Source organism: Crinia signifera, chromosome 3, assembly GCF_055691185.1.
Source record: "Crinia signifera chromosome 3, ASM5569118v1, whole genome shotgun sequence".
NCBI lineage: Eukaryota > Metazoa > Chordata > Amphibia > Anura > Myobatrachidae > Crinia > Crinia signifera.
Genome location: NC_139219.1, coordinates 334,513,368 through 334,540,317, shown reverse-complemented (window position 1 = coordinate 334,540,317; position 26,950 = coordinate 334,513,368). Strand labels below are relative to the sequence as shown.

The window sequence follows — 26,950 nt, the reverse complement described above, 5'->3', positions numbered from 1 at the left end:
TCTCTGGAAGACTTCCTCCATTTCAAGTTTATTCTCTCCTCCTACAGCGCTGCTCTCTCTTATACCAAACAATCTTTCTTCAAATCTCTCATCTCTTCACATTCCTCCAATCCCTGACGTCTCTTTGAAACTTTCAACACTCTACTTTGCCCTGCACCACCCCTCCTCCCTTCATCCCTCACTGCCACTGACTTTGCCTCCTTCTTCCTCTCTAAAATTGAGGTAATCCGACATGATATCTCCTTCCATACCCCCTCTGCTGCCCACCCACCCCAATCATCCTCCCCTACCAACTACCCCACTCTGTCATCCTTCTGCCCTACTACAGCTGAGGAAGTCCACTGCCTCATCTCATCCTCTCCCCCCTCTACCTGTCCCTTGGACCCTCTCCCCTCCCGTCTCCTCAGTTCCCTCTCCCCCACTGGCTGCTCCCACCTTGCTCACTTCTTTAACCTATCTCTTTCTACTGGCATCTTTCCCTCACCCTTCAAACACGCTCTGGTCTCACCTATTCTTAAAAAACCTAACCTGGACCCTTTATCTCCCACAAGCTACCGCCCTATCTCTCTTCTCCCATTTGCCTCTAAAATACTAGAATGGCTGGTTTACAGGCGTCTCACCAGTTACCTGTCTGACCACTCCATCCTAGATCCCCTTCAATCTGGCTTTCGCCCACTACATTCCACTGAGACTGCCCTAGTGAAAGTCACCAATGACCTGCTGTCAGCCAAATCCAAGGGTCACTTCTCCCTGCTTATCCTTTTGGACCTATCTGCTGCCTTTGACACTGTGGATCACCCTCTCCTCCTCCACACACTCCAAAATATTGGCCTCTCTGGCACAGTCTTCAACTGGTTTTCCTCTTACCTCTTCAACCGTTCCTTCTCAGTCTCTGCCTCTGGCTCTACCTCACCACCTTCTATCCTTCCTGTCGGGGTCCCTCAGGGTTCCGTCCTTGGCCCCATTCTGTTCTCTCTGTACACCTCCTCTCTGGGTGCACTCATTAACTCCTTTGGCTTCCAATATCACCTCTATGCAGATGACACCCAAATCTACCTCTCCTCTCCTGATCTGTCCCCCACTGTTTTCTCTCAAGTTTCCAACTGCCTCGCTGCCATCTCTACCTGGATGTCTGAGCGATTTCTGAAGCTGAATATGGACAAAACCAAACTTATTATCTTTCCCCCACCCAGAGCTATGCCCCCTACTAATATCTCTATCACTGTTAACAACACCATCATCTCCCCTGTTCCCCAACTCTGCTGCCTGGGTGTCACTCTTGACTCCTCCCTCTCCTTTGCACCCCACATCCAAGCCCTTGCCCATTCTTGCCGGTTCCGGTTACGCAACATTGCTCGCATCAGGCCCTTTCTCTCACAGAGTGCAACTAAGCTGATCATCCACTCATTGGTCATCTCACGGCTTGACTACTGTAATGCTCTTCTCACCGGCCTCGCTCAATCCCAACTAGCTCCTCTCCAATCTGTCCTCAATGCTGCAGCCAGGCTTATCTTCCTCTCCCGCCGCTCTAATTCTGCTACTCCCCTTCAACAAAATCTGCACTGGCTTCCATTCCCCTACAGAATCCTCTTCAAACACCTCACACTTACATACAGGGCCATCTCTAATTCCATTGCTCCATATATCTCTAACCTCATCTCCATTCATACACCCTCCCGCCCTCTACGGTCAGCTGACGACTGTCGTCTTTCCTCCACCCTGATCACTGCTTCCCATGCTAGAGCACAGGACTTTGCCCGTGCTGCACCCCTTCAGTGGAACGCACTCCCTCGCTCCATTAGACTCTCCCCGACCTTGCAAAGCTTCAAACGGGCACTGAAAACTCACCTATTCATCAAAGCGTACCCTTCCACTGCATAAACCAGCTGGTTCTCCGACCCCTTGCCTGTTTACATCCTGCTATCTAACCACCACCCCCTCGCTTGCCCCTCTTGTAATCTGTCTGTCTCCCCATCCTACTAGATTGTAAGCTCCTCCGAGTAGGGCCCTCTTCCCTCCTGTTGTCAAAGCCCACTTCTCTTCACATGTCACTCACAGCTCTCCTATACTCCAACACTCAGTGACCATCTTCGTCTGCATACTCATCTCCATCATTGGCCTCAAGCCTCTAGTTGTATGTTGATTGGGTCCTCACTACTTACATTCAAGCTGTAATGTGTATTAAACTGTGGTGCTCTTTATTTTTACTGTGTTTTTGTTATTTATTCAATGTTATGCCATGTTTTGTCTCCCTGTATTGTTCCTTTGTACGGCGCTGCGAAACACTTGTGGCGCCTTATAAATAAAATTATAATAATAATAATTATAATAACCAGAGCAGACAAGAGACCAGCCTTAGAGATTGATATGGGCGTCCTCCTCATACACAGTGGATAATGTTTGACACTGAAGGTATCCTTACTTCTTCTAATATGTTGCCATAAAAGCTTATTTTGATCTGCATGATTTTGGGAAAAAATAGTTTCACGCGTGTTACACTTTTCTGGCATATATATCCCTTGGCCCAGGACCGGGCTGAACTAGGGCATTTTTTAGAACAGCAATCATTTGCAAGCAAAACCAAGCCTCGTAAATGATTGCCACTTTAAAACAATGTCCCAGTTTGGCCGGCCTCCTGCACCTCCAGCAAACACGGACACTATTTCATCCCGACATTTATTCTTTTTAAAGTGGTGTCAAAGTACATTGGGCCTCATTAGGCTTTGATCGCAGAAATGCAAAAATAATTATTAGCCGATTTTTGCACTTCTTGTATGCTCAGCCATGAAGTGTCTAACTGTGGTCACATCCCAAAACGATGCAAACATATCTTGTGTGTTGGGGAAGGGCGGCGATGCAGCATTGGGAGGGCGCAGTCCAGGCATCAGAAGTGGGTCCAATTCTGCAAATGTTTCCATGACAGTTCTACTAAGCATTAAGAGCTTGGCAAATTACACATTGTTATATTAATTAATAAATAAAAGGTGCATATCTGCCTGACCTCATTGTTTTTCCAAACAATTTTATTCGGCTGAATAGAAAAGTTTAGGTGTTTTTCATCTTTTTCCATTGTATGACCGACATGTATTATGAAGAAAGTGTCTTTGAAAAGTTTCCAATTTATAATTTTATATGAGGTAACTAAATCTCCATTGTTATTAAAAATTGTATCCCCATCCATACGTCTCTCATTCCGCAGATAACGATGTAGCTGTAAAATACAAATAATATTTCCAAAACCTTTACTGTAAAAACTTTGGACAATAACATGTAGAACATCACTGTCTTCTGTATGTAGTGTAACAGAGAATACAAAGCACTGGAATTGCTATAAATACTTACACTCAGAGAGCACCAGCAATTGACCAGCTAAGGGGTAACCCATCCCAGAGACCTACACCAACCATCCCTGCTACCAGCACACCACATATTTGGATCCAGGAATCAAGCTGCGGCTGTGGGATTCAGTATAATCCCTGAATTGGATACCTAGGTGAGCCATAAGGGAATCCTGAGCTCATTGAAATTCAGAGCACTGGGAACAATTGGTCAAAATTAACCCTTGGAATACAAAATACAAATTATATCTACAAGGATGGTAATATATCTTACCTTATTCAGCTGGTTATAACTTTCTCATTCCTTATATACCACCAATTTGTATGAAGAGACTGAGCCCTACAAATTAGTCATCTTTTTAAAATTTTATTATAAATGTATATCTTTTTATTTATTTGTAAAATATTGTGATTTAACTAGTAAAATTTATAACAATATACCGTCTCAAGTGTATGTTTCAGCCAGCGCCGGTACAAACCCCTTTTTCTTTGCTTGCCATAAATATTAGGGACTGACAATCCCCAGTACCGGCTGCTGCTAATTGCGCACCCCACACTTTCTATATTTTCTTGTCTACACATCCCAGCATGCCTTGCATCAGTTTCAGCATGGTCACATAGCAAAACTAATGCAAAGCATCCTGGGATGTGTAGTTCACTAACATCTGGAGGGTTATAGGATAACATGGGAACCGCTAAATCAAACCCCCACCCAGTTCCAACAGCTGCCAGTTACCCCCCCATCATCACAGAAGCTCATGGTTGATCTTATTCAATATATAGCCAGTTAAAGGACGGATGGGGGGGTGGGTGGTGCTTTTCTCTCCCCCTCACACCAGAAAATGCAGGGACTAGGCTGGTGTACAAGGGGCCATATGTCCCTGCATCATCCTGGTACCATATTCCCAGGTAAATTCCTGCATTTCCTGGTGTGAAAGGGGTATTGCTTCAAATAGCAAGGATATGTAGTGCTCTGAATACAGCTGGGCAGCCCCCCACTCTCTGCCTGGCTGTCATTGGCTGTCACTTCTGCCTGGTGGCGGCAGTCCCTCGGTTACCGCGAGCATGTATTCCCCCTTGGCAATGAGCATGGAACCCCTGGCAATGAGCATAGAACCCTTGGCAATGAGCATGTAGGTAAGCAGCACTTATGTAGCATTGTTTTTAATATGCATTATGGTGTTTGGCATAATACGTAATGGATATTATGGTGTGTAACTTAACATGTAATGGGCATTATGGTGTAAATTTTTAATGCGCGCCTTTGTCACGTAACGTCCCTATTTATGGAGCATATTGTAAATTTTGGCTCAATCTATGTAGCATTATGTTCATTTTGGCTCAATCCATGTGGCATTATATGAATTTTGGCTCAATCCATATGGCATTATATGAATTTTGGCTCAATCCATATGGCATTATATGAATTTTGGCTCAATCCATATGGCATTATATGAATTTTGGCTCAATCCGTGTGGCATTATGTGAATTTTGCACATTCCATGTGGCATTATGTGAATTTTGGCTCAATCCATGTGGCACTATATGAATTTTGGCTCAATCCATATGGCATTATATGAATTTTGGCTCAATCCGTGTGGCATTATGTGAATTTTGCACAATCCGTGTGGCATTATGTGAATTTTGGCTCAATCCATTTGGCATCATGTGTAAGGGGCTAGTGTCTTTGGGTTTATTATTTTGTTGCATAATGTGAAGAAGTTGTATATTGTGTGGTAATCTAAACTCAAGGACATGCACCCTTTTGCATGGCCACAACCAGTTTTCTGGAGTGCGCCTTCGACACACGCACAACTACATCCTTCACTTTTGTTGCCAAGGTGGGCCTTTGTACTTTAAAAGCCAGGGCCTATTTTCCGCCCTGTCTCTGCTCTCCTCTGTCTCACTGCTCTCTTAGCATGTACACTCCCATCTCTAACACCCTCCCCCTCCCAAACTCTCTGCGACTATGTTGCCCCCTGTCATTTTCTCCTGGATCCGCCCCTGTCTGGAGATATGGCCTCAAGAACTGGACACATTATTCAAGATGAGGCCGCACCAATGACCTATACAGAACTGGTCACAGTAATCCAGATGAGGTCATACCAATGACCTATGCAGAATGGAACACAGTATCTAGATGAGTTTTTACCAGTGAACTACAGATGGAGCATAAGCCATCCTTGACCGGCGCTCACCAAATCCCTTGTGCTGGCGAGCGCCGGCAATAGAGACTGGGATGCACGTCTCCCGGTATCATGGCGGCTGGGCAGCATCTCCCTGCCTGTCTCCGCTTCAGGGAGACGCTGCCCAGTTCGGGGTGGGGGGGAGTCGGGGCGGCGAAGGGGACCTGCAGGGGAGGTGGGGGAGGCGGCGGGGACCGAGGGGCATGCGAGCGTCTCGTGCATCTCGTACCCCTGGCGGTAGCCGGCCGCTGGCAATACAATCGCCGGCCCCTGCAAAGTTAATGCCGGCTCCATCTGTATACAGAACTGGGCACAGTATCTAGATGAGGCCGCACCAGTGACCTATACAGAATTGGGCACAGTATCTAGATGAGGCCGCACCAGTGACCTATACCGAACTGGACACATTATCTAGAAGTGGCCACACCAGCGATCTATACAGAACTGTCCACAGTATCTAGATAAGTCTGCACCAGTGACCTATACAGAACTGGACACAGTTTCTAGATGATGCCGTATCTAGATGAGGTTGTACCAATGACATGTACATAACTGGGCACATTACTCTAGATGAGGCCACACCAATTACCTATACAGAACTGGACACAGTATATTGATGAGGCCACACCAGTGACCTATACAGAACTGGGCACAGTTTCTAGATGATGCCATACCAGTGACTTATACAGAACTGGGAACATTGCTCTAGATGAGACCATATAAATTACTTATACAGTACTGGGCACTGTTCTATAGATGAGGCCGCACCAGTGACCTATACATGACTGGAAAAAGTATCGAGATGAGCTTGTACGAATGACATGACATAACTGGGCACATTACTCTAGATGAGGCCACACCAGTGACCTATACAGAACTGGGCACAGTATCTAGATGAGGCCGCACCAGTGACCTATACAGAATTGGGCACAGTGCTCTAGATGAGGTCATATAAATTACCTATACAGAACTCGGCACAGTACTCTGGATAAGGTCATATAAATTATCTATACAGTACTGGGCACAGTGCTCTAGATAAGGTCATATAAATTACCTATACAGTACTGGGCACAGTTCTCTAGATAAGGTCATATAAATTACCTATACAGTACTGGGCACAGTATCTAGATGAAGCTGTACCAGTCACCTATTTGCAACTGGAAACAGTATCTAGATGATCTTGTATCAATGACATATACATACTGTAACTGTGAACATTACTCTATATGAGGCCATACCTGTGGCCTATGCAGAACTGGGCACAGCATCTAGATGAGGCCGCACCAGTGACCTATACAGAACTGGGCACAGAATTTAGAGGAGGTCGTACCAGTGACCTATACAGAACTGGGCACAGTATCTAGATGAGGCCGTACCAGTGACCAATACAGAACTAAGCACAGTATCTAGAGGAGGTCGTACCAATGACCTATACAGAACTGGGCACAGTATCTAGATAAGGTCATATAATTTACTTATACAGTACTGGCACAGTATCTAGATAAGGTCATATAATTTACTTATACAGTACTGGGCATAGTATCTAGATGAGGCCTCACCAGTGACATATACAGAACTGGACACTGTATCTAGATGAGGCCGCACCAGTGACCTATACAGAACTGGGCACAGCATCTAGATGAGGCCGCACCAGTGACCTAAACAGAGCAGGGCACAGAATCTATAGGAAGTTGTACCAGTGCAGACCTATACAGAAATGGGCACAGTATCTAGATAAGGTCATATAATTTACTTATACAGTACTGGGCACAGTATCTAGATGAGGCCTCACCAGTGACCTATACAGAACTGGGCACAGCATCTAGATGAGGCCGCACCATTGACCTATACAGAGCAGGGCACAGATCGTATAGGAAGTTGTACCAGTGACCTATACAGAACTGGTCACAGTATCTAGAGGAGGTCTTACCAGAGACCTATACAGAACTGGGCACAGTATCTAGATGAGGTCATATAAATTACCTATACAGTACTGGGCACAGTATCTTGATGAGGCCGCACCAGTGACCTACACAGAACTGGACACAGTATCTTGATTAGGCCGCACAAGTGACCTATACAAAACAGGGCACAGTATCTAGATGAAACCGCACTAGTGACCTATACAGAACTGGGCACAGTATATAGAGGAGGCCGTACCAATGACCTATACAGAACTGGGCACAGTATCTAGATGAGGCAGCACCAGTGACCTATACAGTGGCATTATTACTTCTTTCTGCTGCTGAATCCTTTCCTTAAGTACCAATCATGAGTTGCCTACTCATTGCTTTGTTACATTGTTTACCTGCCTTTGTGTCACCTGTAGTAGTGACACCTACAGTAGATCCCTCTCCTCCTCAGTAGTTCCCAATATAGTGCCTTTAATACTATATTTAGCTTTTGGGTTTTTGAGACCAAGTGCATGATTTTGCATTTTTTTACATTAATCTGTTTTTTTTTAACATGCCCCTGACCATACCTCTAGTCTACCTACGGCTTTAACTTTCTTTCACCAGCCCTGACAGCAGCCTGCTACCGCCAGGGGCGAGCGCCCATGAGACGCTCATGCCCCTCTTGGCAAACGGAGCCTGCCGCCGCTCCCCGTCGCCTCCCCCGCCTCCCCCGATGGTCCCCCTCGCCACCCGACCCCCCCCCCCTGCACTGGGCATTGTCTCCCTGATGCAGAGACGGGCAGGGAGATGCTGCTTAGCTACCGTGATACTGGGATACGCATGTGCGTGAGATGCATGCGCGTCCCATTTTCTATCACTGGCGCTCACCAGCGCAAGGGATCTGGCGAGAGCGCTGGCCAAGGATGGCTGACTCTCCATCAGTAGATCACCCATTATTTGGGTTATTCCTCCTGGTGTGTCTACCCTGTTGCGTACCTTTGTGTCTTTAGCAATAAGGCATACTTTCCCTTTAATACCATTTGCATTGTCACCAGTAAAGATATTACAAAGCACTGGTCCCAGTACAGATCCCTGGGGTACTCCACTGGTAACATTTCCCTCCTGTGATTGTGCTAGACGAGCTAGCTGCTCTAGTCCACATCCGAGATTTCCTATGCAGATATAAAGAGATATATGGTGGCAGATAAGGACCATTTGGCCCATCTAGTGAGCCCCTTTTTATCCATTAAGGAGCCCTACACTACTCTAATTTGGGCCAATTTGATCAGATCCCCACGGATCGGGCCGACAAACCTTCCCAAATCAGATGCGTTAGACATTCCTCTCTAGTCCAATGTGATGTCCCGTGCGCATCAGACCAGAGTCGGAGGTCAGAACTACTGTCCGTCCAATCTCCGACTCAGCACCCCTCCCCGTGGTGGAGAAAGGGGTCATGTGCAATACATTTGTACTTTATTTTTCATTTAATGCATTTTACATTTTCAAACTTTTACTTAATTTTTCATTTAATATATTTTCGACATTGTATAGATTAAATCGGCATCACTCAGCACCATTGAATCTATCATATTCTAGCGGTACTTGATATAAACTGCTAATAAACCATGCTATTATAATAATAAAGAGAGATGCCAGCACTGACCAATATTCAACGCAAAACCGATGAAAGACCAGAAAGACGGTATCCGGATGATTGACAGGTGTATGGACACCAAAAGATAGACATAAACAAGGTCAACATGGACAAATGGTCAACACATGAAAAACGACATGGAAAAGGTACAAAACAATGTGTTTTTTCGTCTTTAATTTTTACATGTTTTCACATTTTGGCATCCACGTGGTTTCTGATTGGGAACGGTAAAGTGTGTAGCGGTGCTAGGGACCTTACCGAGAGTAGGTTGAGCAAAGCAAACCATGTCAAGGGATGAAGTATACTAATTGGGGATCCTCATGCTCGACCCTCTACCACACCGACAGAGGGAAGGGGGCACGGCGGTCACCTCCTCTCTTAAGGTGCCTCCGATATGAAATTATAACACAGAATATTGGATTCAGCCTCAGCTACTTCTTTAGCATAACTGTGACATAGACAGGATGTTACATTACCTGTGGTACAAAAATATTTACCTGATGCCTATAGGCATTGGAAGGAGGGTTTCTATGGGGAGACTGTTCCCCTAGGTACATGTGCATATTATGTAATGCATGGGCCATGGAATAAACCGCCTTATATACTTTATCAGTCAGTCCTGGGCTATGAATGGTATTGAAATCTGTTATACGCTCTGTCCCGGGACACTTGTAAAGTGATATATTATATATTCCGCTATAGAACTGATTCATTTTTCTATCCCTTGACAAACATCTCTTCCAAATTAACCATATATGTTCTAGTAACTTGTCATCAGGGTGATTTATGGGCTGGTAACTGTCATAGAAACTTCTCATGTCCAGCATGGGGAACATTTTCGGTTCAATGGCCAAACTTCCGTTAAATACATCCATGTAATGTTCTGCTAGAAAAAATATTGAGGCAAACGTCGGACCAAACACTAAGGTCTTATCCCTGAGCGCACCTCTCACAGCTGTAATAAAATCAGCTAAATATGAAGAGTATGTCCCGCAGAGTATTATAACCTGGGCAGATGACTTTCTTATAATTTCAGCTCTCTTCTTATTCATTTCATCGGATACAAGCAATTTAGAATACTTTATTTTTATTGTGTAGGCAACACAGATGCTCCTGAGAGTCAGATATTCTGTCAGGAGCTGAGTTTCTTCATTACCACTGTCATCATCAGAAGCTAGAACTCCAACCCAGGTCCAGCCAAAGAACTTGATCAGATAAGACAGCTCGGAGTAACTGGTCCGGTCACTTTGCACTGTGCGGTAAAACGTTGGGTAGAGGTGGCGGTCACTGAGAAGATGACTGGTTCCACCATAGCTGATCTACACAAAGCACAATGTTTGAAGAAAACAGTTTAAGTCCAACATGATGCGGAGAACATTACAATCTGTCCCTTGATGACCCTTATAACCTGAGTTTGTCTTAAAAACATTTTGAACATGGAAAGTGTGGCATTCAAAAACAAAATTAACTGCTTGATCTCTCTATAATACCCCTATTACACCACACAAATAACCTGGGTCGACCCGGTAGTGTGAAAGGGACATTTTGAATATCCGGGATCCCAGCAATCCGAGTTGAGATAAAAGAAGTGTTATTCCTGGGTCGGATCCAGGTTGCTGGGCAGTGTGAATGGGTTGAAGCAGAGAAAGAGAAAGTACTCTCTTTGTTTGGGCGCACACTTTGATTAAAACTTAGAGTTTAATTATGTTTTCATTAAAAAATTACTTCAATATAACATAGGACATACATGACACACATAACATATATACATGAAAATATCCTTATTCCAAAAAATCCCAGCCTGGTATAAATAGTATTTTCTTCCTTCTCAGGGTCTGACTTATATGTGGGTCACATTCCCTGATCGATTAATATCTATAAGGCAAGATTATTGTATTAGACGGTAAACGTAAGGAAATTACAAGAGGACACCTCTATATTGTGGGTGAGTTGGCGAATATGTTCTGTTGTGTTTGTCAATGTCCTGTCTCCAATATTGTGTTTCAATCTATGACATTAACAAACGAACAAACACAGAGTACCCCTGATATACTTTGAAATTGAGGGAGTATATCAGGGGTACTCAATTTCAAAGTATATCAGGGGTACTCTGTGTTTGTTCCTTTGTTAATGTCATAGATTGAAACACAATATTGGAGACAGGACATTGACAAACACAACAGAACATATTCGCCAACTCACCCACAATATAGAGGTGTCCTCTTGTAATTTCCTTACGTTTACCGTCTAATACAATAATCTTGCCTTATAGATATTAATCGCTCAGGGAATGTGACCCACATATAAGTCAGACCCCGAGAAGGAAGAAAATACTATTTATACCAGGCGGGGATTTTTTGGAATAAGGATATTTTCATGTATATATGTTATGTGTGTCATGTATGTCCTATGTTATATTGAAGTCATTTTTTAATGAAAACATAATTAAACGCTAAGTTTTAATCAAAGTGTGCCCCCAAACAAAGAGAGTACTTTCTCTTTCTCTGCTTCGACTATATCTTACTCTCGGGGGAGCACCTCCACATATTCTATTTTTGTGCCGAGGCACATCATCTTCATTATTGTGGATACTTTATCAATGATACCAATTCTATAAACAACGTTCGGTGGGTATTAGTGCATAGGTAAACTGTCCCAGTCCCCCTACCCCATTTTTATACAATGTGAATGGGTTACCAGAGTTGAGCAACGCATGCCCCATTCTATTTTTTGTAGGAGGGAGCAAGTTCTCCTCAGTGCTGCCTCCTCCCCAGCCCCCATCTGATGTACCACTCCCAGATGACTTCAACGATCCGGCAAAAAGCCGGGTTGCTTTGAGCAGCTAAACACTGCAAGTGCCGGGTCGCTCCCAGGACAGACTGGACAGGACAAATTCTGAGTGTGACCCGGCATTTGCAATCTGAAAGCTGCATTCATTCTTTTTTTATTTGTTAATGGCTTCTTATATAGCGCACACATACAGTATTCCACAGCACTGTACAGGGAATATTTGAAAAATCACAACAGTCCCTGCCCCAGTGGAGTAAACCAACACAAAAACGGGGAGAATATACAAACTGCACAGTTAGAGCTATGGTGGGTATCGAACTCATGACCTCAGTGCTGTGAGGCAGAAATGCTAACTATTACACCATCTGTGATGGCCGTGATTAATATGTTTGTTCATCCTATACTTAAGGACACTAACTGCAACTGAAAAGAACATGATAGATAAAGCTGTAAAATATGGATCAGTTAAAGAACTTGACATCTTTGATCGGTTTACTGAGTTAAATCGATATTTTTGTGTCCCGTGTAGAAGGAGATATTTTATCAATAAATCACTCAAACAAAAGGGAAAGGTTGCTATTACCAATTATATTGGATATATTAGACAATGAGGCTATCGATATCTCCCTCTTAGTTAATAAATAATTAATCCTTGATATTAATACACATCAATATTACAAATACAGGTACACGGAGCAATCAGACGTTACCCTGGATTTTCTGAGAAAATCTCTTTGGCAATAAAAAAATGCTAACAAAAATGGAAGGAAATGCTTCAAGGATAATGAGATGAGGTCCTTGAAAAGCCTGATGAAGAATGATTCCACTACAATAAGAGCATTTGGTAAGGCAAGAGGTACCATTATACAGAATTAAGCATATTATGTTACTAAAGCCTAAATACAATTATTCAAGAGTCTTCTGTCCAACCCAATTTAGATTTTTCTTTTGGGATCAAGTATAATTTATTCTTTCTCACAATTATTTCCTATTTGACACATGGTTTTATTTACAAGTACATGGGATTGCCATGGGCACCAAGTTCGTAGTGTAATTCACCAATTTGTATATGAGACTCTTAGAGGAATTTTACATTTGTGAGGAGTCCTTTTATGTCAAACTTGGTTCTCAGACAGGTTTATTGAAGATCTTTTCATTATTTGGATGTTTAAATTTTACACATTTTCCTCCACCAAATTACAATTATTTTGGGTTACATTTCAGGAGCATCTTAATCACTAATCTTTCGTGGATATTGCCCTTCAAATAAGAGAAGAAAGAATCATACCTATAACCCATATAAAATAGGTCGATAATAACGGCCTCCTTATCTACTCCACTTGTCATTATCAGGATTGATTAGTAAATTTCCCTTGAGGGAAATATTTCAGCATTTACTGTAGATACAATTGTACTAAAGATACTCAAATGTGATAACCCCAATTGAATTGGGGGTGCCTCTTTTCCTTTACAATTCTAGGTTTCAATCTATTAAACTTCTGTCTAAGTAGAACTCCCATATTTTTAAAATTGATAAAGCATTATCTTGTTTCTTAGGTAATGTACTTAAGATGGTTTTTAAGAAAATATATAATTAAAAAAATACTACAGGTATAGTTAATCTAATATATCTTCTGGAAAATGTAACCATTGTGCTCTGAGCAGATTTAGCACCAAGGGCTACATTTTCTAAAGCTTCTTAAAATGAAAAGAAAACCAATCCAATTCTGTTTATCACATCTCCGTTATATCATAGAAAATGATAGGCAGTATCTGATTGGTTTCCATTGGCATTATCAGCTTTTCATTTTTAGAAGTTTTAGTAAATTTACACCTTATCCATGTCATTTCATGAAACAGATAATATCCCAGTTTACAGTAGTTCCAAATTGTTGGGCGTCTAATTTAACATTCGGGTCTCGTATCTTCTGACTCCATTGACCCAAAGTGAGGAACATGTTCCAACCACCGTGGAATTTCTTATTGGAGCATGCAGCAGTGTAGTAGAACATTCTGAAATGAATGAATGATAACGACAGACACCATTCAGACACCACAGGACCAAATGCTGACATGTCAGGAGAACATTTGAATTGTTATAACTTTTATTTGGCATTTCCTCATATTTATACTATAAGATACAGGCACCCCCTCTCTTCAGGGGAGGGGATATTAGAAAAAACATACATATTTAAATATAATACACCCTTTAGGTGGGTTTAAAATCCAGATATTGGTTCTTGTGTACTTTTCGTCCCGTCTCTTTTGTCATAATAGGAGTGAACTTCTAAGAATGGGAGTAATTCTTCCAGGAAGTTAATTCACATTATACTTTCTTCAGTAACTACCCAAAAACATATGGGTTCCATTAAAATCTATTCCCTTATATGGAAATGTACATTCTACTTTCAAATGTATATATATGGTTGGTCTGTTTTTTATTTACGTTAATTGAGATTTCTAGCAAAGTCTGAAACTCAGAATATACATTGGTTCATGTTACAGATCCTGGAGGATGGGACCAATATATTGCTTAATTCTTGTAACTTTTAGTTCTTGTGATAACTTGAATCTTCTTATTATATAACTAATATAATCTTTACTAAGATATCCTCCATCATTCTCCCTCCTTTTTATAATAATTAAACATTTGAATTAATATTGTTTACATACAGTAGTAAACAAAATGTTTTATTATAAATCTAGAAAACTCATACTGGTCAGACATCTTACAATACAAACTGCCTAACCACGCAAGGAAAAGTCTGATTGGATGGTTCTAGTGGGTTATATCCCTGAGACAGGGTAACTTCTTCCCTGAGGTCAGAGGGCAACTGGCCTTTCGCTCACATCCATCGGAATAGACTGATCCTCTGTTTTCTGTGTCCTTCCAGATATGAGTTTCTTGAACTTTGCTGTAGTTGCAGCAGACCGACAGCGTTTTTGACAGACAGAGAAAACACACATTAATATCTTGAAAGCAATATAAACTAGTATGCATAATCCTATAAATTTTATGCCGAACATGAGAATTCCCATAGCCCATCCACTGATTCCTGAAAACCATGTGGATAGGTTCAGCAAAGATAGCCAGCCCCAATCACCTCCTAGAGTGTCAGGTGTATTATGCTCAGTGGCATAGATCCGTTTTTCTTCTATCTCTTGTACATGTTTTTCTATTGTCTCTTGAGCATTGTCAGTCTCATTAGTAATAAATGTACAGCACAATATTCCTGTCTGTGTATGTAAAGTCATAAAATAGCCTCCTGTCTGTGCTGTTAAATGATCAAGCTAAAGCCTGTGTTGTAACTGCTCTTTCTTCACTTCTTGAAGTTCTTTTCCTACATATCTGAAAGTGTTGTCATATATTTCAGTAATGTTATCTAATAGTTCTGCAAGTGATTCAACTCTATAATATGATTTTGACCCCAATAGGTCCAAGAATCCCATTCTCTCATGCCATGGTGTGTAGATTTTTTTTAGCCATTTTTCCTGCTTTTTTATTTCCCTTCTGTCCCTGTGTGTTGGACTATACTTCCTCACCTGGCCTTCTTGGCCACTGATCATCTCTTTTAGATCCTCGTGGTCTATGACTTGCGCTGCAGGTACTATGCATCCTAGGGTGCAATTCCCATAGGCAAGCCACTTGCAGGCGTATTTTGTGGTGTTAAGGGCGTTCCCTACCAAATTATGTAATTGCAGCAACATGTTTTGGTTTACTCCACTAGGGGCCTTACACCATTCTATGCACGTTTCCTCAGGTAGATGTCCACAATACTCACAAATACACATTGAGATGAGTGGTAAATTTCTACATTCATGGTTGGGGTTTGCAACTTCCCTTTTTCTCACATAATGTGATTTGGGGTAGACTTTAGAGGTAACTGTGCTGTTCTTAGAAACATAATCTAGTGCCACTAGTACTGTACATAACCATATTATTGCCACTATTGCAGCTGCCAAACACAGAATGCCTCCCCATAGACCCTTTATTGGGTTTTTAACAAACTGCATCATCAAATTTAACTTTAAATTTTTTGCAATGGGAAGCGTGCACCCAGGAATCTCTGTCTTTCAGTTTTACTGATGTTGGTGTAGTCAGTAGGACCTGAAATGGACCATCATATCTGGGCTCAAACGATTTTCAAACGTGTCTCTTGAGATACACCCAATCTCCTGGCTGGAGATGATGAGGATTGTTCTCTGCTGTAGAATCTGGAAGTGAAGCATAAGCTGCAACATAAAGTTGAGTTAGTCTTTTAGTGAGTTATTTTACATAACAGGTTAGATCTGCATGCTTATGCACAAGTTCTTGTGGGTAGTAACATCCTATCCTAGGTATGCTTCCAAATAGAATCTCATATAGTGAGTATCCTGACTTCTTGTGAGGAATGGTCCTCATGCTAAAGAGTGCTAGAGGTAAACATTCTACCCATGTTTTACCTGTGTCCTTCATTGCCTTCATAACCTTGGACTTTAAAGTATAATTGGTTCTCTCCACCAATCCACTCGCCTGTAGTCTGTACACTGAATGGAAGGCTTGTTGTATGCCTAAATCCTCCATATTACTTCACCTGTAAATTGTGTACCCCTATCTGATTCAATGACATCTGGGACACCATATCAGACAATTTCTGAGAGGAGTTTCTTAGCTGTGTTCCTTGCTGTGGCCTTTGCCACAGCGAAAGCTTCGACCCATTTTGAAAGAATGTCCACTATTACTAGGACATAGTCATACACTCCACACTTAGGAATCTGGATATTGTCAATCTGCAGTCTCTGAAATGGAGCTGTTGCTTTTGGTATTGCCCCTTGTGGAGTTTTTACTCTTGTCCCTGGATTGCTTATTCCACAGATCCAGCATGCTTGTGTGTGAAGTGCTGCTGCTTGGAATCCTGGAGTGATCCATCTCTCATTAGTAATAGCAGTCATTTGATCCTTCCCAAGGTGGGTCTGTCCATGAGTAACTTGACACATGGCTGGGTATAGTATTCTGGGTAGGCATAACAGTTAATCTCTTTTCCAGAGCTCCGTTTCTTCATCTTTTACTGCTCCTTTCCTTTGTCACTCTGCTTTTTCCACTGGACCTGCTTGGTCTTGGAATTTCTTTAATTGCTGCATATTTGCCATGTGTTGTGGTTCTTCCGTTTCTGTCACGACCATGTCGTTTCTTTCTTTTACTGGCTGGGCTTTTAGCTTCTGCATCTGCAAGATTGTTTCCTCTTGTTTCTTTTGTTTGATTCTATGTGTGTGCTTGAATCTTGATGATGGCAACTTTGTGTGGCTTCATTAATGCTTGGAAAAGTTTTTTAATGAGGTCAGCATGCTGACCTCATTAAAACAGTTTACCTGTAACTGTTTTAAAGTCTCTGCTTTTCCAGATAAACCATTATCCATTGCCCCAGCTGTATTTGGAATCTGTATAAATGTTTGCTGTTGTATGCTCCGCGTGTTCCAATGCTTTTGTGAGGGCCATAAGTTCAGCTGCTTGTGTTGATAAGTGTGCTGGTAGGGCTCCAGATGTTACTACTTCAGTGTCGGTAGTGACGGCATATCCAGTGTAGGGTGTGCCATTTTCATAGTATCTGGACCCATAATGAGCATTGGATATGGGCATGTCTTGGACATGTGGCAATGGCTGGGTTTCTTGTTCCATCAAAGCAAGACAGTCATGGGTGATATTTTGAGTACAAGTATCTTCCTTTTTATCCTCTTCTTCCTCACCTTCACCTCCTTTCTCTGAATCTACTTCCATTCTCTGGGCTGTTGTAGATGAGACTGTGCTGACAGAAGGTGCTTGTCCCCTTATTCAGCCTCCTTTTTTTTTTTTTTTTTTTTTAATCAGACATTTCTTTATTGCATTTTTCTTTTTTTTAACAACACAACACTTACAAACAAATTAATCATAATACATATAGCAGATATATACACTGTATAGATCTCTCTAGGGATGGCCTTTACCCGTCTGAGACAATATCAAAATAATATTTATCAATCTAATTTTTTCCTCATAATGGTCCCCTTACTTCTGTGTATATGCATGTAGGAGGGGGAGGGAGAGGGAAAGGAAAAGGAAGAGACAGGAAAGAAGGAAAAAAAAAAAAGAAGAAAAAATTATAAAAAATTAAAAAAATATATTATTCTCCCTCCTTTTAAACATTGAAGTTCACACTCCTTCTGTTCTTGCAATAGGTCCGGTAAGAGTATGACAGGGCTGAGAGTGGTACACCTCTTGATTGTCACATTGGTTACACTGAATTGGGACACTTCGTATTTTGTGAGTCTAATTGCTGAGAGGTGTTTGGTTCTTGCTTGTTGTAGGATTTCTGTTACAGCATGTGGTACTTGTATTATTAGTTCATGATTAAGAACAATGTCTGTACACTTGTCTTTTAATACAGCAGCCACTGCTACAGCTCTGATACATGTAGGTGATCCTTGGATAATATTATCAAGCCTGCTAGAATAGTAAGCAAGAGGTCTTTGTCTTGTTCCGTGGACCTGTGTTAACACTCCCAGAGCATGTCCTCTTTCATCATGGCAATATAAGGTAAAGGGTTTAGTATAGTCTGGAAGGCCTAAAGCGGGTGAAGAGGCAATGGCCAACTTTAGTTGCTGAACTGCTTGAGCCATGTCTTCATCTGTTGGATGTGGAAACTCTGTTTTGATGGCATTGTATAGTGTTTGCATGTAGACTGATGCAAGAGGTATCCAGTCCCTGCAATAGCCCACCAGGCCTAGGAATTACCTGACTTGTTTCACAGTCTTTGGTATCTTGGCTTGCAGTAAGAGTTTCTTCCTGTCTTCTGGTATACTGGAGAAAAAGAAGACTCTTTGTGGGGGCACTCTTAATGCATGTACATGTGTACGTGCATATGCAATACCTATTGGTACCAAAAAATGTGGTGAATGGCTAACGAAATAGTGACACTGTTTAAAATTTAACTTTTAATATTTACGTTTTAATATAGAAAGGTAATTGACACAAGGTATATGATTACATATCATACAATTTCGACACACAATTAAGGTTTAAAATATGCACTGCAACTAATAATTCTGTTACTGTCTGTGAGTAAGGATTCACCGAAAGACAGTCTAATGAGTCCTTGCCTTGATTTGTATATCCATTAAATGGGTTGAAAATTCAACATGCTAACAACAATCACTGTATTCACTGAGACCAAAGAGTAGTGTTAATTAGAGGCAGTCTGTGTCTATTCCAGTGATACAATTGGAATAAGAGCTTACGCTAGAACAGATACAAATAAGTGTATTGACGGCTGTCAGATTGTACACAGGTATTGAGTAGAAGAGAGAGCTAAAGTAGGAGAGTGCTAATCAGTTTGCAAGTGTCTATTTCTCACCCAACACCCACCCTCTTACCATCATACGTTTATAGGGTGGTAGATGGGGGGGTCGGGGAGAGACTCCGCAAATGAAAGAAGTGGAGTGGCCACAGTACCTTCTGCTGCTCGTTTGGTCAGGTCGTCCATCCACTGTTACTCTGCTGAGTATTGCAGTGTAGGGATCCAGCCGACTTTAGGAGTGAGAGAGGATTAGTAATACTAGGATAGAAATTTAGAGTGTCTGACAGAAAAAATATTGTGTCAGAGAGGAGAGGTAAAGTAAGAAAGATAATATCAGATCGCAAGTGTCTATATCTCACCCAATTTCTGTTTTCCAACCATCATAATTTAGAGGATGGTGGATGAGATAGTCGGGGAGAGACTCCGTTGATGAAGGAAGTAGATTAGATGGCCAAAGTACCTTCTGCTGCTCGTTTAATCCGACTGTGTGGTCACTGTTGCCCAGTTGGGTATTGCAGTGTAACGACACAGGTGATCTCAGGAGTGAGAGAGGATTAAGTTGCCCTAAACAGAGGGACTTTTAAAGATGGATAGATATAAAGTATACACAATTTACTTTTATTTTGTGAAAATCACAATCTGTTGTTAATTTGTACAATAATTATATGAGGCCGTTTATTCACATTTTACAATAAGAATTTTAGCAACAGTAAGTTGGTTCAATCAACAGAAAAGTCAGGATTAGGAAACAAGTATTAATATAATGCTATATGCTGGACATGATTCAGTTATTAATTGATATAGGGCCGCTGACCATATTGTCTTAATATATTTGTCGTAGTAGATCAGATTATATAGCTATTGCAGATTCCCTGCACCGGCCGCTGGACCGCGGCTACAGTGTGTGGAAAGAGGCTGCTATTAGCTAGAACTTCAAAAGGACAAACGACATTTATTGAATCAGTACATATAGCAAATGGCAAATCCCTGCATGGGCTGCTGGACCACGGCTCAATATGCGAGAGGACAGCTGTAAATTGTATCTTTCGAGGATTAGCGGCAATATATATACACAATAAAGAATCAATTTGTATAACAGCTCATGAGTCCCTGTGTGTGCCGCTGGATCGCGGCTGCGATGTATAGGGAGAACTTAGCAACAATAAGTCAGTTCAATCAGCAGAAAAATCAGGTTTAGGAAACAAATATTACTATACTGCTATATGCTGAACATGACTCAGTTATTAATTAATATAGGGCCGTTGACCATATTGTTTAAACACATTTGCCGTAGTAGATCGGTTTATATAGCTCCTGCAGATTCCCTGCACCGGCCGCTGGACCGCGGCTACAGTGTGTGGGAAAAGGCTGCTGTTAGCTAAAACTTCGAAAGGACAAACGACATTAATTAAATCAATATATATAGCAAATGGCAAATCCCTGCACGGGCTGCTGGACCACGGCTCAGTGTGCGGGAGGACAGATGTAAATTATATCTTTAAAGGACAAATGGCAATATAGTTATATATACAGCAAAGAATCAATTCGTATAACTAATGAGTCCCTGCATGTGCCGCTGGATCGCGGCTGCGGTGTATAGAGAAATACACAGTACCTGACTGCTATTAGTTACAGTTTCAAAAGAGGGCAAGCGGCAACAATAAATCATTCCATGCAACCACTGATGATTCCCCGCACGGGTCGCTGGACCGCGGCTATAGTGTGCAGGGAGAATGCCGCCCAGTAAAGCAAGATAAATGTTTATAATAGTTACGCTTAGCTTTCCCGAGTGTCAGCGATTGTAGAGATCTGCAGGGTAGGGTTGCTAGTGCATAGTAGAAGGCTGTATGACGCGTTTCGCCCCTCCCACGGGGCTTGTTCACAGGTGTCTGGTGCCTTGAGAGATACAATGCCCAAGGAAGATGACCTTTTGTTTACAGAGCTGTAGTTTATCTTTTGAAGCCTGCAGTGTTATTCTTCCAAAAACTTGAGTAGGGACACTGTTTCCTTCTGGCATTTGTCTTGAGAAGTTGTGGTTAATAGGAGGTCATCAACATACTGGTTAATCTGGGTTTCGTCTGAGTAAAGGGGAGTCCAAGCCTGGAGAACCAGTGACATGGCTTAAGAGTAGTCACTGGCGCTGGTGGCGCCCCCCTGCGGCAATCTTGTCCAACAGTATTGTTTGCCATCATGTGTAAAGGCTAACAGTTCTTGAGAGTCTTTCATGATGGGCACAAAGAAGAATGCATTGGCCAAATCAATCACCGTAACCCAAGCCCCTGAAGTGAGATTTGGTTCAGCAAGGTGTGTGGATTAGGCACAATGGGGCAGATGTATTAAGCATTGACAAGAGATAAATGCAAGGGTGATAAGGAGAGATAAACGTCCAGCCAATCAGCTCCTTACTGACTTTTTTCAAACACAGCCTGTAACATAGCAGTTGGCAGGTGATTGCCTGGACGTTTATCTCTCCTTATCACCCTTGCATTTATCTCTTGTTAAAGCTTAATACATCTGCCCCAATGGGACAATTTATTAACAGTCTCTTGTTTACCTCCCTAAGATCATGCACCGTTCTGTATTGGGTTTCTCCAGAACTGTTGATGTCACGTTTTCGGACAGGAAACAGAGGAGTATTCCATGGGGATCTACAACAAACAAGTATGCCAGACTGTAGGTAAGCTTGTAGTTGCTTCGTGATGGCGGCTCTTTGATCAGGATTCCGTGGATATTTGTTTATGGATACTGGAACTGTTCCTGGCTTTAATCGCAGTTGGACATGTTGTACATTAAGCTTGCCAGTGTCCATCTTCCCCTTAGACCATACCTTGTCCGGTACTTGGGATGTGATCCAGTCTGGGATGATTACTTCAGCAGAATCTGTAATAGATGATTGGGAGAGAAACAGATACACAGCTGTCTCTCTTTGAGGTAGTACGTTTTTGGATATATTGGATTTATATTTTATGCCAGTCTCTGTATATTCAATTGATGCTTGCATTAATTGCAGAATGTCAGCTCCCAACAAGTTTACTGGACAATTAGATGAGGTAAAAAATTCAATAGGTATAGGCGTGCATTCATCATTGATAAGTAAGGGGGTTGGCTTACTTTTCCTGAGTGGAAGTGGCTGTCCACCCAACCCTGTACCTTGTATAGTGCTTCCGGGCAAAAGCTCACTTGGAACTTCTTCCTCTCTCACGATGGTGAGACTGGCGCCTGTGTCAATTAGGCATTCAAGTTTGTGTCCTGTGGGGAGGGTGAGAGAGACAGTACCTGCACCTTGTTACCCCCTGAATCACGTTGTACCGGTCTTACCATTGGTGGTTTGGTACCTGCCATCTTTGGATCTTTAGTAGTGTCTTTTTGGTTCCAGGGTTGAATGACATTGACCTGAACAATCGGCGTCTTGTTGATCTTCTCTTTTTTCTCTCTTTACGTATCTTCCTTGTCTTCTAGAATCTGCAAGATTGCACTTATGTCCATAAAGTTAGCTTTGGGTCGTGTAATAAGCAGTTGAGCTCTCAATTCAGGACGAAGTCCATACAAAAATTTAGTTTTAAACAGTATTTCATTAGCTGGATTGTAAAGTGGATAACCTTCATTCTCTTGCTTAGTAACAACCTTGTCATGGTATTCCTTTACTGGCATTTGTTTTTGTTCTATATCTGGCTATGCTGGTGCCTGAGCTGCCAATCTATGACATCTGTGAGTTACTCTGTCCCCTAACTGTACCCCACTTTCTGTTGTGTATTTATTTTGTGGTATATTCTCTATGGCTGGTAACCCGGTGTGGAGGGCATCAATGGGGACATTTGGCAAGTTCTGTATTATATTCCATTCCCCAGTGCATGCGGTTGCTCTTACAACCTGTTCTAAATCCACCCAACATGGTCTGTGAAAGGTAATAGCTTCCTCCAATTTATATATGTATACCAACACCATATATGGAATGAAATACATAACTTTTATAGAACAGGTATCTGTTGTTCCATATATCGCAATAAAGGAGAATTGTCCTCAAAAAACCTGTAAAAATAATCTCCATCCAACTTTAACCTCTTCATATGAAATGTAGCATATCTGAAATCAGAACAATCTCCAAAGCATCCAAATCTCAATGTTTTATTAGGATGAATTGGAGACCAAAAAGTAGAAAAGCAATTGGTGCAATATCTAAAGATGAACGATAGGAATTTATTAAACAATGCACTCACATTTTCAAAGAATATAAATGCACAAGACATGTCCACATGGCAAATACTGCTGGGCCAATCCCACACCAGACTTCTCATCCACGATGGGATATAGGGAGATCACTGGAGACCAAGTGCCAGCTCAAGGATCCAGATGTCCAAGAAGTGGGATCAACAAGCAGCAACACCAGAAGTGACCCTCACACACTTAATTTCTGGCGTTTCTGACAATATTGTCCTTCATCAGAAGTGTGTGTCTGCGGTCCCATCACACATACTGCTACCATAAAAATGTCCCTTGCATAATGCCTTCGCCTCACAGTAGACAGTATTAAGAATGCAAGAGGAGGCCGCCGCAATAACTGTCTGCTGTGAGTGATCAGCCATTTTGTGAGGGACATTTTTAATGACAGCAGGCCTGTGGCTTCCACCTTAAATGTTTAATCCAATATGTTTTTTATCAAAAACATATACTGAACTATTGAAAAAGAAGCCACAGTCTGGTTGTTTTTCTTACTTGTTGAATAATCTATGAATGCCACCTTTATTAATACATACACACACACAGTGCTTGAAATGTGCCGGTATGAAACTGTGTTATATGCCAGCACATCAAGCACTGAAACAGTATTTCAGATGGCTTTGGTGTTTCCAGTCACTGCTGACCACAGCCGATCAATCAGCCCACTCAGCCCACAGCACATCCTCCCCCAGCCACCTGGCAACTAATGCAATGGAAAGACAGGTGTGGCTTCTCTCTCCTGAGTTACCACCACTGTGGCCAGCAGTGACTGGAACACAGAGCGTCCCACTCACACATGTGCATCCCAGTTTCCGGCGGCGGGGGATGTGAACCCTTGCCATCTGTGTTGCAGGGAGATTTGCAAGAACCACGGGCTCTCCATCTGTATCTAAAGGATCATCCGTCAAATTAATATTAACTTTAACTGATGAAATGACTGTAGATGAATGATATACTTTCCATACCTGTGTGTATCCGTATAATGCCAATATCTGAGCCATGGGCAGTGTCGTTAGGGAACTTTGATCTCCAATAAAACCAGATAACGTTCTACGTACCATACAAGAATAGTTTGGAACTGTAGTTCCTGATCCTGATAAAATCTGGAGGAGACTTTTAACAGCTTTGTTAGTTTGAGTACAGGAGTCATATACGTGATATCCCAGAGTAATATTGGGTAACAGCATCTGATCTTTGTTAATTTCCTCAATGACAAACATGAAAGTTAGAAGATATTTGTAATATATAGGAACTGGCCTGTGGGGATAAAGTCATGAAACGCGTGAGTGATTAATGACATCACTGTGAGTGACTAATGACGACACTGTGAGTGAATAATGACATTACTGTGAGTGACTAATGACATCACTGTGAGTACGATACATATATATTTCAGATGTAGTAATCGGCACTCCAGATTAAGGAATAGAATGCTGTGGTGCCTTAAAACAAGTGATATTATAGGCAAATCACCCAATGTTACCCCCAAAGGATGATGAGATTGACAGGTGGCACTCCTCGGACTTGAAATAAATCAACAAGGCTGACGTTTCAAGACTGGTGCGGTCTTTTCATCAGGTCTAATAATAACATATATAGTGCACAGACAATAAAGCAAATTTCTTACCTCATTCAGAGACATATATAGGCCCTTATTCTGATCGGTGCGGATATTCCCGCATTCTTACGGAGCGGTCCGCACGCTACGGTGTTTTGCCGCATGCGGCCATCGTCCGTAGAAACGCCCACGTGTCCTCCGCATTCGGACGGACTCACTCTTTAAGAACAGGGCGTGTTTACGGACGACATACAAACCATGCGTGTGCGGGAGAAACACTCCGATTCTGCACGGTATTACAGAGTATTACAGAGTATGCTCGGGAATACCGCATCCGAACGGGAGCCAAGCGGTGCTACCGCACGTAAGCGGAGTATTTACGCCAAACAACCCACTATTAACCCCTTCACGACATTTGACGTATATATACGTCATGGCCGGGAAGTACTTCCCGACCGTTGACGTATATATACGTCATGGCTTCAAACTGTCACTGCGTCTAGAGACGCGGTGACAGTTTGGAAATGTCTGCTGTCCCCGACAGCAGACATCCCCCCTCGCCGCCCGGGGGGGGCAGGGATGCCCCCAACGGTCGGCGATCGCTGTGATTGGCTGTTCAAATGTGAACAGCCAATCACAGCTATTTCTGTGTTACCGGCGGCTAAGCCGCTCGGTAACACAGGGATCGGCGGTGATCGGTGCTGGCACCGATCACCACCGATCCGCAGCTCTCCCTCCCACCCGCCCGGCAGCCGCTCTCCCTCCCTCCCACCCGCCCGGCAGCTGCGCTCCCTCCGGCAGCCGCTCCCCCTCCCTCGCTCCCTGTCATCAAGAAGCAGCCGCAGCCGCAGCGCTCCCCCCCAGCTCCAACCCCCCCCGCATGTAAAAATCTTCAAAATGTATAAAATGAAATCATATATATATATACACACATATATATATATATATATATATGTATATGTATATGTGTATATATATGTATATGTATATATATATATATATGTATATATATATATGTATATATGTATATATATGTATATATGTATATATATGTATATATATATACAGTATATGTATATATATATATATATATATATATATGTATATATATATATATGTATATATATATATATATATATGTATATATGTATATGTATGTATGTATGTATATATATATATATATGTATATATATATACACATATATATATATGTATATATATATATATGTATATATATATACACATATATATATATGTATATATGTATATATATATATATATATATATATATATATATAGACAGATAGATATATATACGTCATGGTCGGGAGGTACTTCCCGACCGTTGACGTATATATACGTCATGGCTTTGAACTGTCACCGCGTCTATAGACGCGGTGACAGTTTGGAGATGTCTGCTGTCCCTGACAGCAGACATCCCCCCTCGCCGCCGATCGCTGCGATTGGCTGTTCAAATGTGAACAGCCAATTGCAGCGTTTTCTGTGTTACCGGCGGCTAAGCCGCTCGGTAACACAGTGATCGGTGGTGATCGGTGCTGTTAAGTACAGCACCGATCACCACCGATCGCCAGCCCCCCCCCTCCCACCCGGCAGCCCCCCCTCCCTCCCACCCGGTAGCTGAAGCGCCAGCACCCCTCCCACCCCCCACCAGTCGCAGCGCCAGCCCCCCTCCCCCACCATTCATTCCACCACCAAAAATCACTCCTTCCATTCTGAGTCCTGCCATGCACCCAACTGGTATTTTTTGGTCACATATGAGGCATTGCCGTACTCGGGAGAAATTGGGGCACAGATTTTGGGGTGCTTTGTCTCCTTCATTCCTTGTGAAAATGAAAACTTTTGAGCCAGATCTGCATTTTTGTGTAAAAAAATTTAATTTTTTACACAAAAATGCAGTACTGGCTCAAAATTTTTCGTTTTCACAAGGAATGAAGGAGACAAAGCACCCCAAAATCTGTGCCCCAATTTCTCCCGAGTACG

The 26,950-nt window shown here is 42.2% G+C and overlaps 1 protein-coding gene across 1 annotated transcript in view; it reads right to left on the bottom strand.

Moving 5' to 3' along the window:
- LOC146063092 (vomeronasal type-2 receptor 26-like) overlaps positions 1 to 24,611 on the bottom strand; it is a 29,596-nt gene extending 4,985 nt beyond the window's left edge. Inside the window, exons 1-2 of the mRNA XM_083175106.1 lie at positions 24,357 to 24,611; positions 10,081 to 10,392 (exon numbers count right to left, since the gene is read on the bottom strand). Coding sequence (XP_083031232.1) covers positions 10,081 to 10,392; positions 24,357 to 24,611 — 567 coding nt within the window. The remainder of the gene's footprint in view (positions 1 to 10,080; positions 10,393 to 24,356) is intronic.
- Between the last annotated feature and the right edge of the window lie 2,339 nt (positions 24,612 to 26,950).